This window comes from Cricetulus griseus (assembly GCF_003668045.3).
Source record: "Cricetulus griseus strain 17A/GY chromosome 1 unlocalized genomic scaffold, alternate assembly CriGri-PICRH-1.0 chr1_1, whole genome shotgun sequence".
NCBI classification, from domain to species: domain Eukaryota; kingdom Metazoa; phylum Chordata; class Mammalia; order Rodentia; family Cricetidae; genus Cricetulus; species Cricetulus griseus.
In genome coordinates this window covers 30,933,840-30,950,990 of record NW_023276807.1, presented here as the reverse complement: position 1 = coordinate 30,950,990, position 17,151 = coordinate 30,933,840, and the positions used below count along the sequence as shown (strand labels likewise).

General features: G+C 44.2%; 1 protein-coding gene across 8 annotated transcripts in view; it reads left to right on the top strand.

Moving 5' to 3' along the window:
* Runx2 (RUNX family transcription factor 2) overlaps positions 1–17,151 on the top strand; it is a 236,006-nt gene that overhangs the window by 113,908 nt on the left and 104,947 nt on the right. For 2 of the 8 annotated variants that reach the window (XM_027387430.2, XM_027387427.2), the window contains 2 exons: positions 9,553–9,618; positions 11,149–15,337. The exons of 2 other annotated variants lie outside the window; for them this stretch is intronic. In XM_027387430.2, the coding sequence (XP_027243231.1) occupies positions 9,553–9,618; positions 11,149–11,627 (545 nt within the window). In that variant the 3' untranslated portion in view covers positions 11,628–15,337. Of the gene's footprint in view, positions 1–9,552; positions 9,619–11,148; positions 15,338–17,151 lie in introns of those variants that run through there. 4 more of the 8 variants (XM_027387431.2, XM_027387428.2, XR_004772231.1 and 1 more) reach the window with 3 other exon arrangements.

The window sequence follows — 17,151 nt, the reverse complement described above, 5'->3', positions numbered from 1 at the left end:
TCACAGGCAGAAGAAATGATCATGAAAACTGAGATAAGCTGGATCTGATGAGCAGGTCTTCATCCTAACTACCCAGCAGGCTGAGGCCAGGAGGAGTGCCTAGGAGAATGAAGTTCAGGTCCCCTAAGAGCCTACAGAGTGAGTTGGAACCCCTGCTCAAATATATAAAGTAAAAGAGGGCTAGGGATAAATAACTCAGTGGTATAGTACTTGCCTAGCATGTAGAAGGCCCCAGTTCAATCCCCAGTGCTGAGGAAGGAAGGGATGGAGGGGGGAATAGAAGGAGGCCCAGGCAAAGGAAGTAGGGAAAAGTAGGTACTAGAGAAAATGGAAAGGGGTCCAGTTTGACTGTGTCACCTGGAGCATACAAGCCACACATGAGACTGAGAAAAAAAGGTGGTCATGTGGTTCAGAATCTGGTTTGGGGCGTCTGGCAGTTTGGGCTGGACTTCATGCACTACGGTATGGATTGTGTCATCACCATGCTAAGCCCTCTTAGGCTATCTTAGAAAACTGTAGGTTGGACTTTGTGTTATTCCTTCTGCCTTGGAGTCACCTGCCACCCAGAACCAACTCCTCCTTGCCTTCGCCTATCTTGTGCATCAGTGTGAGATTTGTTGGAAGGTGTCTTAGTTACTTTTCTGTTGCTGTGATAAAAAACCATGACCGAGGTGGTTTATAGAAGAAAGAGTTTATTTGGGGCTTATGGTTCCAGCGGGTTATGGTTCGTACCGTCAGGGACAACAGGCAACAGACATGGCAGCTGGAGCTGGAAGCTGAGAGCTCACATCTCAGACCACAAACAGGAAGCAGAGCTAACTGGGAACGTGGCATGTGGCTTTTGAAACCTCAAAGTCTGTCCCCAGTGACACACTTCCTCTCACAAGGCCACACCTCCAAAGCCTCCCAAAACAGCACTGGTAACTGGCGACCAAGTATTCAAATGCCTCAGAATTATGGGGGACACCTCATTCAAACCACACCAGAGGGCTAGTCTGAGGCTGGGTTGGGCTTTGATGTAGAGGGGCCACTTTCTAAGACAAAGATGTCAAAATCTATCCCCCAAAATACAGTCTGTGCATTAGGGGCATGGAAATTAGCCTCCTTTACCGTGCCACTCATCTCTTTTCCCAAGCAGAGTCTTTATAAAAGATTTGGTGGGATTCTGGGATTGGGTGTGAGAAACTTCAGCATTCAGGGTCTCAAGTGGGTTTTCTAGCTTGCACCTGATAATTAGCAATGAATGGGTTGGGGGTGGGGAATGCTTGCTTTTACTGTTCTCCAATGACAAGGGCCAGCAAGCCTGAGGATTATAAAATATGTTTTACTGCAACTCACACAGGACAATATCCAAACACAAGGGCAATGTCAAGTATGGCAAGAAGGTGGCAGACATCTGTCCCCCAGGCCACATCCCAGCTCCATCCCCACAATTGTCCCCCACAGTGGATCAGGACCTCTCTCATCCTCAACCAGTCTGTCAGAATTGACTTGAAAGTGTTCCTGAATGTTCTCAGGGCCACACATGTACCTGTGTGTATCTTTAAGTTTGTCATTCAGAAAATGAGGCTGGTGACGCAGTCTCCTTCATGGAAGGACATAATGTAAGTGTCAGGGGGTTCATGGAAGCCATCCCATCTGCTGAGCAGAGCTGCAGAAGTGGTGTCTTCCATCTAAGCCAACCTCTGCTCGACATGTGGGTTACTGTGGCTATCACATCACTTAGGGGGACTCATGTGACTGGGAAAAAGCAATGCTTGGTTGGTAAAGCAATCACCAGATCTGGTTCCCAGCCCATCACCAGGCAATGACAGGTCAGAGTGTTCCTCCTCCATGGGTTTAGATTTGCCACCAGGCTTGAAAGAAATGCTGCTTAGACTTTTCCACAGCAGCACCCAAAAGGGCAAATGAAAACTCCCCAGCCAACCGGCATCAACAGTGCCCCCTAAACAGAGTATTTTCTAATCTCCTTTTATCTAAAAATTCATGTGAAGTTTTAGTCAGTTTGTTGTAATATATTTTAACTCACTAATATCACGTAGGTGTCCTGTAAGAAATGCCCCCCCACACACACTTATATCCTTCTCCTGATCAGCTAAGCTTTGATGGCTAATAGGTAACATGTCAACCAGTTCAGAAATTTCTACCGTTAATAGAGTCCAAGTTAACACGAGCTCAAAACATGGCAAATGCCCTCTCTGAATTCTAGCTCAAAAAAAAAAAGTTCTTAGCAACAATTTATCATTTAGTTGCAATTTTTAAGGTAATCTTAATTGACCACATGTGCTATCAAATAAGACCTGGTCTTGTAGCCTCTGCCTCCCGCCCCTGCTTCCCCTCCTCCTTGCACTCCCTCATGTGGGCATGCGCACTGCACTGCTTTCTGCCAGGATGTCAGAAAATTAATTACGCGGCTCCGGGTAGATACCATCACAGGAAAGCCGCCCCAGATTCAAGATAAGATTACCGATATAGAAGCTGTTATTTTTAGGGGTTAAAGACTATTGCTTTCCAATCTCTCTGCTTCATTTTCCTAGTTCCTCCCGTTCTAATCGTGGCTCGATGTTTTCGTAGCCATAACTCATTAGTGGTTTTTAATTTTTCTGAAACTGAAATGGGGTCTGAAAGGGTGGATTTGCCCCCTTTTTCCTCCTTTTTTTTTACCCCCTCTTTTTTCCTGGCTAATCGGAGGGACGCAACCACATCTGAAGCCACTTGGCTCATTATGAATTTCATGGAAACTGATTCTCTGAAAGTGTTTCCATATGTGTGTTCCCAATATATCCCATCCTCTCGAAATGGGAGCTCAGACGTGTGCATGGGCTGGAAATGGCTTCAGGATGTGACAGAGCAGTCATATGACTCGCGGCACCGTGGGTGGCCCCTTCTGAAAGACAGGGTGTCCTGGGTGCTGGCCTCCTTCCTGCAGTGGATCTGGTTTCAAAGACTATCCACCCACCGTTCCTTTAAAAATGTTCCTAATCAAGGCCTAGGGAGATCATACCCCCCTTCCCTTCCCACTTTTCCATCCTCACAGCCTTTGGCTCCTTCCTTCTCTGCCCCGGATCCCTGGATACACACAGGCTCACACAGCTTCTGCCGCCTGCCCCTTTCCCTTTCACAAAGCGGAAGTGTATTATTCCAGCAATATCCTTAAAATTGGGGTGGGTTTAAAGAATAGCTGTGTTTCTTGAGATTGCCAGGGACCCTGCTCTCAACCCCTGCCTTCCTTCGGTGTAACGGACTTTCTCAGCCTTAGGATCAGCTGGTCTGTCTGAATTTGTGAGTGTGCCGTGGAAAGCACAGTTTATTACAACACCAAAAACAAATATTTATACTGGAGACTTGAGGCACTTTTTTGTGCATAAAACTATGGGGCTTGCTAGTTATTTGATCGTCTTAACGATTGGTTCTATTTCTCTTTCTGCTGTTCTCTTCATCAAAGTCCTTTGCATTTCCCTGAAATGTGTGCTATCCTACTTACCAGGTAATGAGGCTAAGTCAAATGTTGTGTTGTTTAGCCATGTTAGGTATGAGGGTATCAGTTCAGAGACAATTGATATAAATCCCTTCAAAATCTAAGTCTGAAAATGCAAAGTAATATTTTGTGTGTGGTCTAAATTTTATTATAGAATCATGTCTTCTGGAGACCGAATTAGTATTTATTTGTTGAGCAGTACTTTTGACGCACTTGTCTTTCCCATGACGTATTAGATACAGTCTAAAGGAAGGATGTGTTGGGGAGGTGGCTCACTTAGTGAACTTGAAGCATAGGGTCCCATTGTGAAAGTCTGTCCTGGGGGAGGTAGAAACAGGTGGGTCCCTCAAGCTTATTGGCTGGCTAGCCCAACCAAATTGATGAGTTACATGTTCAGAGAGCTAAATATCTGTTTCCAAAACATGACGTGGAGAGTGACTGAGAAAGTCAGTCTCTGGCTTCCACTTGCAGGCGCTCGTATTCACCTGCACACATTTCCTTAATAGGCTTTGTATTTCTAAGTAAACAAAGTGACTTTTTAAAAAATAAGCCTTATTATTAAACAAAAAATAAAAACTTTGCAAATAAGTAAAATCCAGCACACACCAAAATCAAGCAGGCCCAAAGTGAACTTCTAGACAGAGTTGACATTCATAATGAGCTGCGAAACTTCATATTAATTGCTACACTTTTAGTATTGAATATATTTTATGCACTTATTCACCGCCAAAACCAAAAACGTCATAATAGAGTTAGGCCTAGAAAAGCTTTATATTCTCTCTGATAACTCATGTCCACTGCCCACATTCAGGTCTTCCTCACCCCTTCATATTTAGCTTGCTTTATTTCTTCAAGTTATACTGTACGTCTGTATATTTGTTTCTGTGTATTATTGGCTACATTCCACATATGACAGTGAAAAGACAGTTTCTTTTGAGATCATGTCACCTTCCTTAATAATATATATTCTAAGTCCCTCCATTTTCTTGCAGATATTTAAATTTCATTATTTAGAGTTAAGTAGTATCATATATATATATATATATATATATATATATATATATATATCCATTCATCTGTTAACAGACAACTAGGTTGATCACAGTTCTTTTCTATAGTGAATAGAACTGCAGTAAACATGGGGTATGGTAGGGTATGGACCTCTCTGCTGTACACGCGGGAGAGAAGTAGCTGGGTTCTGAGGTAGGGTGGGTGTCAGGAAAGAAGGAATAGTGTACCAGTAAAACAGGGACATCTGTTTCTTAGTGCAAATGGGCTGTATCTGAAGCATGAGATCAAGTGATATGATGATGGCTGAGAATATCTTGGTGTCCATTTTAAAGAGCATTTAATGAGGTTTTCGGTATGAAATGTACTTATATCACATTTTAGATTTGATGTCAGCATTGCTTAGTTTATTTACTTTACTTTTCTGCTTTTTAATATTATTATTATTATTATTATTATTATTATTATTATTTTGTTAAGACACTATCTCCCTATGTAACCAGCCTAAGCTAAGCTGGCCTCAGACTCACTGTGCTGTCTATTCTGGACTCAAACTCACAGTGATCTTCCATATACCCCAGCTTCCTGAGTCCTGAGATTATACACTTGGGCCACCCAGAGATTGCTAAAAGCAGATTTAATTATTACTTTCATTTATGTGTAAATTGTGTGGCAATATGTACTATATATAAGCAGGTGCCCTTGAGGCCAGAGATGCTGATGCCTAAGGATGTGTGAAGAAAATGAACCCCCTGCCATTGCCAAAGCTGACTCTAGTTGAGCGAACAGACTAAGAAACAGCTAATAAGTTAGTGGAGTCTGAGCCAGGGCTCAGAAGAGTGGTGCAGAAAATTACTGCTCTTGGAAGACAAGTGAAATGGGAAGTTGTTATGTAAGCAGGCAGTTGGGATGGGGTAGCCAAAGTGTTGAAGCGGAAGGAGCCTCTGCATGGCAGAAGACAGCAGCCCTGTGCAGGTTTTATGTGGTCTGTGTTCCCAGGAAGAATGTCTCAGGTTAATAAAAAAGTTTGTGAGCTTTATTTGACATGTGCTGAAGCAGTTACTCCTGCCATGAAACTGGCTCCAAAGTATCTCCTAGATTAACACCTGGCTGCCATGTCTGCTAGCTTTTCATGTTGCACAATGGTGTCCTTACACTTGAGAATGGGCTCTGAACAGTTAGAGTCAAGGCTCTTTGTCTGTCTTCTGCTCCTATCTCCTCCTTCAGCTGGGTCATGTCGGTTCTGCTTAATGTTTGGTGGGGAAGCTAGCATGCCCAGTTTCCCAGCTGACACCCCTTAGTGACGAGTACTTCCCCTGCTAGCCTCAAACTCCAATTTCCTTTGACTATAAAGACCCCCTTGCCTGTTTTCAATCAACCATTGTTTAGTGCCAGCCTACTAAATGTTGTATGTACCTTAAACTTAAAGATAGGGTTTAGAAATGAGACTATTAGCTACTGGGCTGTAGCTTTGTAACTCAGAGGTAGAGGGTTTGTCTTGCATGCCTGAGGCATAGGTTTGACCCCCAGTACTTCAAAAGAGGGGAGGAGGGGCCAGAGAGATAGTTCAGTGCAAATGGCCTCTTTCAGACATTACGTGTACCCCCCACACACACACAGAGAGAGAGACAGAGAGAGAGAGAGAGAGAGAGAGAGAGAGAGAGAGAGAGAGAGAGAATAAGTAAATAATTAAAGAAAGAAAGACTGAGTAATCCCATTAGAAGCATTGCATTGGTGAGAGATCTGTGCCTTCACCAGCTGCCTTTAATTGTGAGTCAGACATGATCCAGGGTTAGCGTTGGAGAGCAGCACATGGGAGATGATGTGCTCTATAGTCGATTAGAGGCCTGGAAAGTCAATCCAAAAGTTCTCTTGTAGTCCTCTTGTCTGGGTTTCACATACTTCCCCTTCTCTAGAGACTCCAGGAACCTGACTAGCTAAAAAGAGCCTGTCACCTTTCCTCTCACAGACCTTGTGGGGGAGAGACAGGGTGTTTTTACTTTTAACACTGGTTTTGATTTTATTTGGGCCTCACCGGCATGTTATTAATGTAGTCTTCCCAGTCTGTGTCAGCCTGTGAGGGCTGCTGCTGCTTTCACCAGCAAGGCTCTTACAATTCTTCCTGAAGACTGCTACATTTGTTTGCAAGCTGTCCAGCTGTCCAGCTGTGGCTGGGAGTGGGGACAGCCGCTTTGGAATGGAGCATCTGTAGGAAGCCAGGAGATCCCGAGGGATGGAGCCTTTGACCTAGATCCCATTCTTCTTGTACCCTGAGCAACTGGAGCTGGTGGCTAACTGTTTATCAGATTAGATCAACACTGTGGCCAGAGTGGAGCAGTAAGACGGCTCCCCAAAATGATAATTATCACTGGGGTGACACTGAGATATCAAAGGAGTCTACTTAAGTAGTTTCCAATGAGACAAACATAGTGAGAGGAGGGGGGGCGGGGAGGGGAGATGCTGTGATCAGTTCAACCAGATTCCGAAAGGGTAAACAGAGCGCTTGTCCTCTCTGTCTACTGGCTCTGTCTCCTTCCCTGAGGTAGGGATGCTGATTAGTGAATGGCTCCTCTCTGGCTTCAGCTTCCCTAGCTGTTAAGTGTAGTTAGATGACAATCCCTTGGAAGTTTAGACTTTCCCATCAGAGTACTCTGACCAGCAGAAGGAGGCTCTTGGCTAACTCAGGATACTGGGGGGAGGGGGGACATTGCAGAAAGTGTCATAGGTACAATTTTTTTTTTTCAAGACAGCCAACTTGATCTGTAGACTAGTCTGGCATCAAACTCACAGATCTGCCTGGCCTGCCTCTGTCTCCTGAGTGCTGGAATCAAAGATGTGCACCACCACTGCCCAGCTGATATGGAAAAGTTTTGTGGAAATCATTTTTTATTTCTTCAGAAGTTTATCAGAGTGTGGCAGTCTCCTCCTTGTCACGGTTTTCAAGTTTACTGTGTCGTGTCACTCCATTCCCCAGGCTGAGTCAGACTAGCCTATCAGGAAGATGTGTGTGTCATCTTGGAGTTTCACTGACTCCTGCCAGCCACCAGGCACTTGAAACACCATTTATGAAACTTTGATTTTTGTTTTGAGATAGGAATCTCAGCTCTGTAGCCCAAACTACCCTGGAGCTCACTTTGTGGTCCAGGATGGCCTCAAACTTGCCATAGTCCTACCTTAGCCTTCTTAGCACTGGGAAAACAGATTTAAGTTGTCCCCACCCCAACGCCTTCTCCTACACAGGTTAATTTTGAAACTCTTTGAACCAGGTTTCATGTGGATAGTAGAATCCTCAATTTCCTGGCAGCTTCCATTTCTCAGCACAGTTTAGTGTACCTTGTACATGGACAAGATCATCCACAAACAACAGCAAAAAGAATCACCTTAGCTTTGTTTACACAGTAGACCTTAGCTGGGAGCTTTAAGATGTTTGGGTTGTTCTGAGGCTGCAGGCTTGTCACTGGCAGGGGGATTTGCATGGACAAAATTAGATGGGGGGGTACCAGTCCAGGCTTTCATCTTGTGGGCATTTTTCACAAGTTAAATTGGCATTTTCCATAGTCAGTTCATTATGTATTTTTAACTTTTTTTTTTTTTTTAAGTTTGTGACTGTAATGTTGCTGGTGACACAGAGAAGCAGTGTCATTGTCAAAACCACCCAAAAAGGAGACCACAGCACTTGTATAAGGTTACAAGTTTAGGTGCAGACCTATTCAGGAAAAGAAAATGTAGTTGCATTTCTTCCTTCTGAAAAAAATGATTATAAATAAATTGATGTTTCTATTAGGACCCCTCCCACCTGCCCTGTCTACATGAAATTTTTTATTTCTTCATACTCAATATGCTGCAGTCAGCTTCAGGAATAACGCCTGCTAGCATACAATGAGCAGGTTGTGGAAAATGCTGCTGTTCGTAGATTCCAAGAGTCTCTTCTAGTCCCTTCCAAGTCTAATTTAGTTCACTCAGTTGAGAAAGAGCTGATCCTCAAGACATCACAGTCTCTGCGAAGTGAGTGGTCAGAGCGCGTTAACCCCAGCAGACACTTGTCCTGTGGTTTCCCGTGAAGATAAATGTGCCCCCCGTCAGAGCCCACTCACTCAAAGATGACTGTCAGTCTGTTAGTTAATATCTCCAAAGCCCAGAGCTACAGCGATCCTGGCAATATGCTGCCGAGCAGTAAAAACTGTAGCAGCTGAAGCAGAGGTGTGTGGTAGGGGCAAATACAAAGCCATATCAGACTTTACTAGCGGGGGTCCCCCGTAAGGACATTTAATGAGATTTCTGCATCAAAATAAGCGAAACCATATGGAATTTTAATTATTCCTAAAACATAGTTTTAAGGGAAAATAAATACATGTTAGAACCCTTAAAAAAAAACATTAACATGCCTATCTGTGTGTGAAGTCTGTGCTTCTTCGAGGGGCAAATGTTGACGTTTTAAGTGTAACTTCTTTCCGTTTCAAATTACTCCAGTTATTCTGGCTTATTTCATGTGCTCTGGGTACTGAACTTAATGCACATGGAAGCTGCCTGCCTATATCTATTAGCCTGGCTCCTCGACTTCACCTAGATGCTGTGGGGCGAGAAGACTGCTTAGGACCACCTGTGGCCTCTGCTTGGGGTCTGTATTGTTAGCAGTAGCAGATAAACACAGGGTAGGGAGGCGGGTGCTCTCATCTGTTCCCATTTTTGTTTCTCACACCATCACTACTTCCACCTTCTAAAACTTGAGCTCATGAGAAGCTCATTTAGGGGGAGGGGTGAGGGAGAGGCCAGTCAAGGGAGGAGGGGTTTATAAAAAGCAGACCCTAAGCGCAGACCCGGCTGCATGCATTTTCGTCTGTCATCTTGAAAGTGTTTGCTTCTGGTGTTGGAGGCAGCTCATTTGCTGGGCACCTTCTGCCCATGGGACAGTGGGTTCCGGGAAGGCACTAATGAGGGATGGGAACCCCCCCCCCCCCCGCACCTCAAGGCCTTTGTTTCTCCTCCTGCCTTGGAATTAATGTCATAGACCAGATGTCAATGCTAGAGCTGGAAGGGAACTTAGAGTTCGTCCCCTCCTTTTCCAGATGATGACACTGCCACCTCTGACTTCTGCCTCTGGCCTTCCTCTCTCAGCAAGAAGAGCCAGGCAGGTGAGACTTCACAATTGCTGGGGGGCTGGGCTGGACTGTCTGATGGCAACTGTCTTCTGGTTTGTGAGGAAAAAAAGATTTTGTTAACCCCATGTTGCTTTCAAGCAGTCACGTTGTATGAAAAATGCTTTTCACGCACCGAACATGAAGATTCACCTCAGCGCCTGGTGAAGATGACAAACACCAACCACCCTCTGACAGGCCCTTTCTAGACTCTTATTTGAATGATCCCTTCAGTAAACATCAGACTGTCCCGGAAGGAAGGCTGGGTACAAATTAAGTTCTTTAGGAATTGCTCAGCACTTTCCCTTGCAGGTAAAACCTGTAGCAAAAGCAGATATAGGAAATCCCAGTCAGGAAACAAAGGGAAACTTAGAAGACACCACAGTCTTAGTGAGAAACATTGATGTTACAAAAGGGCTTGCCATTATTCTGTCAGTTCTAGAAAGTTACAAGGAACCCCAAGATCACAGCTGTGAGTTTTACCCATTTTGGAAAACTAGTTTCCATGTGGGAAGTCTCTAGCTGTGCTCTCAGGGGGTATCTGCTGAGAAGGCAGATGGGAAAGTTCTAGAGGGAAGCCATATCTGCTTCTGTGATGTTAAAGCCCCCAGAGCTCACTGCAGTGCAGGGGATAGGCAAAGAGCAGGGAGCCCCCCACTTCATCTCTCCTAGGCCTAAAGCTTCTGTGGGCACCTGGCCTAAATCATGTCCTATGTCACTCAGCAAGACTCTGAAATGCAGTGACTGTCAAGGTCCTCACCTCCCCCCCCATGAGCCTCACCACACCACACCCTCCCTCTCAATACCTTCTTACCTAGTTTATGACTCAAGGGAGAATTTCTGAGGGTTCAGCTCTCCCTAACACCCCCAGAAAAGCAAGATAGTGTTAGATTACATTGGCACTTGCTTTGATTTCATGTGACTAAGATGGGGATTGTAACAAGGTCTTAAATTCTTTTAAAGGTTAAAAAATAGAGTGGGGATACGTTGAGGGAATCTGTTTGAGGTACTTTTCTTAACAAAGAAGCACCATGCCCCCAAGGGGTGCAATAATAAATCTTTGGAATTGTTTACACTGAGTTAGGAAAAATCAATTGGTCTGATTTAGTAAAGTTTCACTCCAGATACCTGAAGTGCAGTAAGAAAGAAACAGAAAGAGACAGGGACAGGGAGTGGGGGTTGAGGGGTGGAGGTGCAATCAATGACAACCCAGCCTTAAAGTCTGGTGAGTGAACCTGTGACTGGAATGTTGGGTTGGCTTCCACACAGGGCTTAGGGTATGTTTGGCTTTTAAAAGCCCATTGGGATTTCCTGGGGGTGGAGAACTTAAGGAGAAATGTCATGGAGACCGTAAGGTGGGGAAAGCAAAGACAGAGGTGAGCAGTGTATTTGAAATCTGTTTGTGACTTGCTGTTCCTCGGGAGAAAGCTCAAGTTTTCTTCTCTTTGGAAAATCTTGTGAAACTTCTATCATTTTCATTGATATTTACAGATGTCTCCCCTCCCCATCTTCTGTTATGATTTTTAGGTGCTTCAGAACTGGGCCCTTTTTCAGACCCCAGGCAGTTCCCAAGTATTTCATCCCTCACTGAGAGCCGCTTCTCCAACCCACGAATGCACTACCCAGCCACCTTTACTTACACCCCGCCAGTCACGTCAGGCATGTCCCTCGGCATGTCCGCCACCACTCACTACCACACCTACCTGCCACCACCCTACCCCGGCTCTTCCCAAAGCCAGAGTGGACCCTTCCAGACCAGCAGCACTCCATATCTCTACTATGGTACTTCGTCAGCATCCTATCAGTTCCCCATGGTGCCGGGAGGGGACCGGTCTCCTTCCAGAATGCTCCCAGCATGCACCACCACCTCGAATGGCAGCACGCTATTAAATCCAAATTTGCCTAACCAGAATGATGGTGTTGACGCTGATGGAAGCCACAGCAGTTCCCCAACTGTTTTGAATTCTAGTGGCAGAATGGATGAATCTGTTTGGCGACCATATTGAAATTCCTCAGCTGTGGCCCAGTGGCATTCAGGGGCCACATCCTACACGTGTTGATATATACATATATAAAGAGAGTGCATATATATGTATATTGGTTAGCTATCTAGAAGATTTCTCACTCACTCCCTAGTCATGGTCTCGCAGCCCTAAGAGGGTAGAGACAGTCGTAACTGGGTCTCATATTGTTTACTATAAGATGTCCCTTTTACCAAGGAACAAACGGTCGAAGGTATTGTCATCTGGTCTGTTTTCATAAGTAACCTGTTCCTATGCCAATTCAGAGAAGTGGACTCCGGGTTCGGGAGGAAGAAGAGAGCCAAGCCACTTCCTCCCTGTACTTTGAAGCCACGCGCTTGGGCTGCGTGGGGCCGGTGCACTCTGCAGACCAGCTTACAAAGCCAGTTGTATGCACTCTGAAAGGGACCAGAGGGAGCATGGATGCGGCGTCCAGTGCTGCCCGTTCTGAATACCTGTCCAAAGTTTGCCTTCAGACTTGCTGCAGGTACTCATTTGAACTTTTGAGTTCACTTATTTTTTTTTTCCTATTCTAAGAAAGTGACTTCAGAAATACTGATCAGGATAGATTATTTTATTTTACTTTTTTATACTCCCTCATTTTCCCCATTTGACCAAAAACAAATCCTCCCAACCCACCCCTTCCACCTCCTCCTCCCTTTATGCAAAACTGAAAATGGCAATACCTTATTATAGCCATAATGATATAGTGTTTGAGTTGGCTGTGTGTTATTTGTTTTTCTTTTCTTTTTAAATTATGAATATGTGTAAAATCTGAGGTAACTTGCTAACGTGAATGGTCATATAACTTTAAAGATATATTTATAATTATTTAATGTCATTTGGACCTTTGGAACATTTCTTAGTGTAATGATATGTTGACTTCGGTCTCTAAAAGTGCTTTTTCTTAAGTAACAAATTTCTTCAGTGGGCTAGAGCCATATCTGAAAATATTGCTAAGCAATTTCAATTCCTTCAGGCACAATGTGATTTTTTTTAAAAATAACTTCCATCTCCAAATATTTTAGATATAGTTTGTTTTTGTGATGTATGAAGGAAATGCTATGTTTCATTCTTTCAGGTCTTTGATTGCCTCTGACACAGCTTTTTGCCTTTTTAAAGCAATAATTAGGGATTTAAAAAAACAAAAACATAAACAAAAACACCCATAGCCCTGTAGCCCTTTAACACTTAATGTGGCCCCTTTACCAGCATGAAATGCTGGGGACATGTGGTTTCCTACTTTCTTTCTTTTTGTGGGGGGGGAATGGTGGTGGCATGGTCATTATGACTCTTGTCATATTAAAAGGCCAAGCACGAGTGAGTAACTGCAGAAGAGTGTTCTGTGGTCTCAGAGTTAAGCAAAACTGTAAATCACAGGCTTCGTGGCTGAGGACCTAGTCAGTTGAAAGCCACACATGTGGTAAAGGCTTGATCACAATATACATAGTGTAGGATAGTGTGGACACACCAGGACACTGCACCTACTAGCCTTCCCACACAGTCATTCAGGGGAACCCCAAAGTGCCTTACCCAAGGAGGGACTCCAGCAGCTTCCCAAGGAGCAGAATGAAGTCACTGTCCCAGGGGAGCTGGTCAGCTGAAGTAGCAATCAGCAGCTGATGTCTGTAAACAGCCTGTGAGGACCTCTGTGAATCTTTTGATATTAGCACCTCTCACTAGGGAAGGCCATGTGCCATTGCTGTCTGCCACTTTGTGTGAATTTGAGGTCCAGCCCTCTTGGAAGATGCACTTTGATCATTCTGGGAACCTTGTGGCCATCCCTGAGTGTGACTCCTTAATCCAATCCAGGCATCTTTCAGTGACACGACCAGGCCCATCCCAGCACTTTTCCGGCACAGCTGGTGGTGGGTGGACTAGGGTGGGGGCCACCTTCATTTGAATCCTGAGTCATCCTAAGGAGAGTTCTTCAGACATTTGCCTATAGCCCCTAGACTCCCCTGTAGCTCTCTGTTTCTTCTCAGGTTGACCTTTGTCCCAGTGTGGGATGGTCTGTGGGCAGGTGGACCTGTGTGTGTCTCCAGTTTGGGTTTTCCTTAGAAGTCACCCTAACTCCTTCTGATACAAATCGAGGGGGCAAGAAAGCCCCCACCAAACCAAAACACTTTGCCTTCTAAAGGTTATATACCAAGTGTGTTCAGATAGATAAGCCACTTTGTATTTTTTTAAGATGGAAGCCTTATCTGATGCTATTTATTGTTGCGTGTGGTAGCTTGAAGCACACCACTGTCCATGTGTTTGTTTGATAACTATTTTGGCAGCACTTACAAACGCAGTGTCTGGTCACACTTTCCAGTTTTCATTAATTGTGTCAATTAATGTTACCATGGGTGCCAACTGCATCCTATTTAAGTTCTTCAAAAGGGTACTCTATTTGTACATCATTTTTTAACATTAAAGGGCTTCTTAAAAGTTTACAATACATGTATTAAGGGACTAGAGGGGATGTGTTAGTGCCCAGATGTTATTATAGTGGCTGCAGGCAGCAACCCTGAAACACTTCCCTCTGTCCTCCCTTTGAGAAAAGTTTAAGTATTTCTCTCCACCTTTTGGCCATCTAACTGGTTGATTCCCATTACTTAGACCACATTCTTTCTCCTGGCTTTTTGGACTAGGATTTAAAATCCCCTTCCTCTTCCCTTGTCTCTTAAATGTCCCATTTGCACTGGGTCACATGTATGATTTGTGGTTACTTCTGGAACCATCTACGTGTACCAACCAACCCTCCACATTTCTCAAAGGAGCACAGACATCCCTGGGATTTACAGTATGACCGACACAGGCAGTTCTAGAAACATACTCATCAGTTGTCCCCAAAATTGTAACCTAGGCCAGAGTTCAGAACAGGTAGCAAGGTTTTAGTTTTAGGATAGGGAATGATGTTCAGTCAGAAGCAGACACACATCACAGGTTAGCTACTGTTGGCTCTCAAAACTGTGTCTTCCTTTACCCAGAGATCCTTTGGAAATGAACAGAGAAACATCTCCACACCATTAGAGACTGACTGCTGTAGGTTCAGAAGGGAGGAGCCATGTTGGGGGTTCTTTTGTCTCCAAGGAAGGGCACTGACAGACCTAGAGACAGTGAGCCTTAGCAGAAGTAATTATAGCCACAGTACTGGAAAGAATAATAAATAAAAGATAATTCTCCAAACTTTCAATTTGTTGTTCTTAAAAAAAAGATAATGCATCTAAAACAAAGATTTTTTTCTATGTGAGAACTTTAGTTGTCTGTTTACTTCATGTTTACAAATAATTGTTTGCTTTGTAATGCAATACTTAAAATATACCAGCCAAAACTATAACTTACAGTAATTTCTTAGGTGTTCTGAATAAAATTCCATGTCTTTCGATACCATTCTTAGATTTCTGTGGAACAACAACAACAACAACAACAACAAAATTGTAGCATTTTGTGTAAATACAGCTTTTGTTTTTATTTCTTATTTTTCTGATTGCTATTGCCTAAGGTTTGCTTTCCATGCAGGTATTGTACAAATTCTGCTTTGTACCACAGGTCATGATTGTGGATGAGTTTACTCAGAACTTCAAAGGGACTATTTGTATTGTATTTTGCAACTGTAAATTGAATTATTTGGCATTTTTTCCTTCATGATTGTAATATTAATTTGAAGTTTGAATTTAATTTTCAATAAAAGGCTTTTTTTGTTTTTTTTGTTTTGTTTTGTTATGTGTGTATCCTGGGTCTTTTCTTTTTGTGTCTGACATCTATTCCTGCCTACACCTCCCAGGATGTACCAGAGCTAGCTAAAAGCAGAGGTCTTCTATTTCTTGTGAGAGGGGGACGTCATAGTGAGCACTGTGCTCTTGTTTGTCCTGCATCTGGAGGAGTAGGCAGAAACCCTAGCCATCAATATGTCTTTAGAGCCCGAGTTTGAAGGAGGAGGTGCCCATGACATCCTGCTGTCAAGCTCCCAAATCCAGATCTGGATCAGTCCGGGTGTATAGACCTCTGAGAACAGGAATTGGACCCAGCAATTGACTACCCTTCTCTAAGCTGTAGCCATATCCCAGGCAGCCCAGATAGAGGGGGTTGTCTATTTTCCTTCCAGTATCTCTTTTTGGGGCTTCAGAAATAAAAACCAAAGTCCAGTGATGACTAAAATGGGCCTTGGACTTCAGTCTCAAGCGTTCTGCTAGGGAACATAGCTGTATTTTGAGGATTTTGTTTTGTTTTTTTGTGTCAGTGCTTATTTCCGGTAAGTCCTTCCCTTTCCATGAGGCTGAGTAGTTACTTGACTCATGGTCCTTCTGTTTTGACTTACCACTGTAGACACACTGGGTCACTAGCCGCATTGGCCTCTTTTATCCCAACAGGGTAGAGGCTTCCCCTAAGAGGGCTGTTCCCCAAGAAATCTTGGAAGCACATTCTTTCTAAGTCAAGGAGTCATCCTAGAAGAACATGGCTGAGCTTTGGCCAGAGAATTTGTGTATAGCTCTTTCAAGATGAATTTTTGTTTATTTAAATTAAGCATTTCTCCGGCTTTTAAAGGCACAGGGGAAGGGGCACAGAGTTGATCTCTCTTGTTTTGTCCCAAGCCATGTCACTTCACTCCGCTAACTGAGTTTCTTGCTTCATGGCTAGACCTTGACTTTGATATTCCAGGCCACACAGTTCTCTATTGCGTCCGTAACCCTGTCAGGTATTTATCAGTATCCTCATCCTCTACCTACCGGATGCCAGGAGTACCTCTCAACCCTGACCACCAAAAATACCTCTAGGCTTTACCAAGTGGGCAAGTAACTTGGGTTGGAGGCTGGAGGCTTTGCCTGAAGTCTTTTGTGGAACTGGTGTGAGGGTATAACTGAGCTGGTGGGAGGGGGTATTGCCCACTGAACCAAGGTCACTAGCATAAGACTGGCAGGTTTCCTACCATGCGTGTGGGCCTTTATCCATCCCTTCATCTGATGGACCTCAGGGATTGGATGGAGGAGGAGAATCCCCGGCTTAAGTGCATGTCTTTTCCTCTCTCGGCCGCCTCTCAGCTGGTCTGAAGTTTGCCATGAGGCCAGCATTTCCCCTGGCTGTTCTGTTTTCTCACTGCAACATCAGGCGGAAGAGGAAAGTCGGCTCCCCAGTGCTTCTGACCCCTTGTGTCCCAAATATTTAATCATGAGACATTTCTGTGAGAGTGGGAGTTTCCTGTTAACTCAATCCCAGCCGAGACTGGCCCAATAAACACCTTAGCTCTCTGTTACAGAGTTTATTTGGCTGGGAAATGGGTATTGCCATGTAAACAGGAAGCCCCCTGAAGTTATTATCTACAGATGTGGTTGAAGAGACACATGTTTGTGTTTATGAGACTTGAAAACAGTCTGGAAAGCCAGGGAGAATGTCGAGGAGCCCTTGGTCACAGTGAGCACAGGTCTTAAAGCAATGCAGGCTCCCTCCTTGCCCTTCCCCCATTCCTTTTGAGAATGGATGATAAGTGATAAGGATATAGCCAAGAGCCACTGTGAAAATGGAC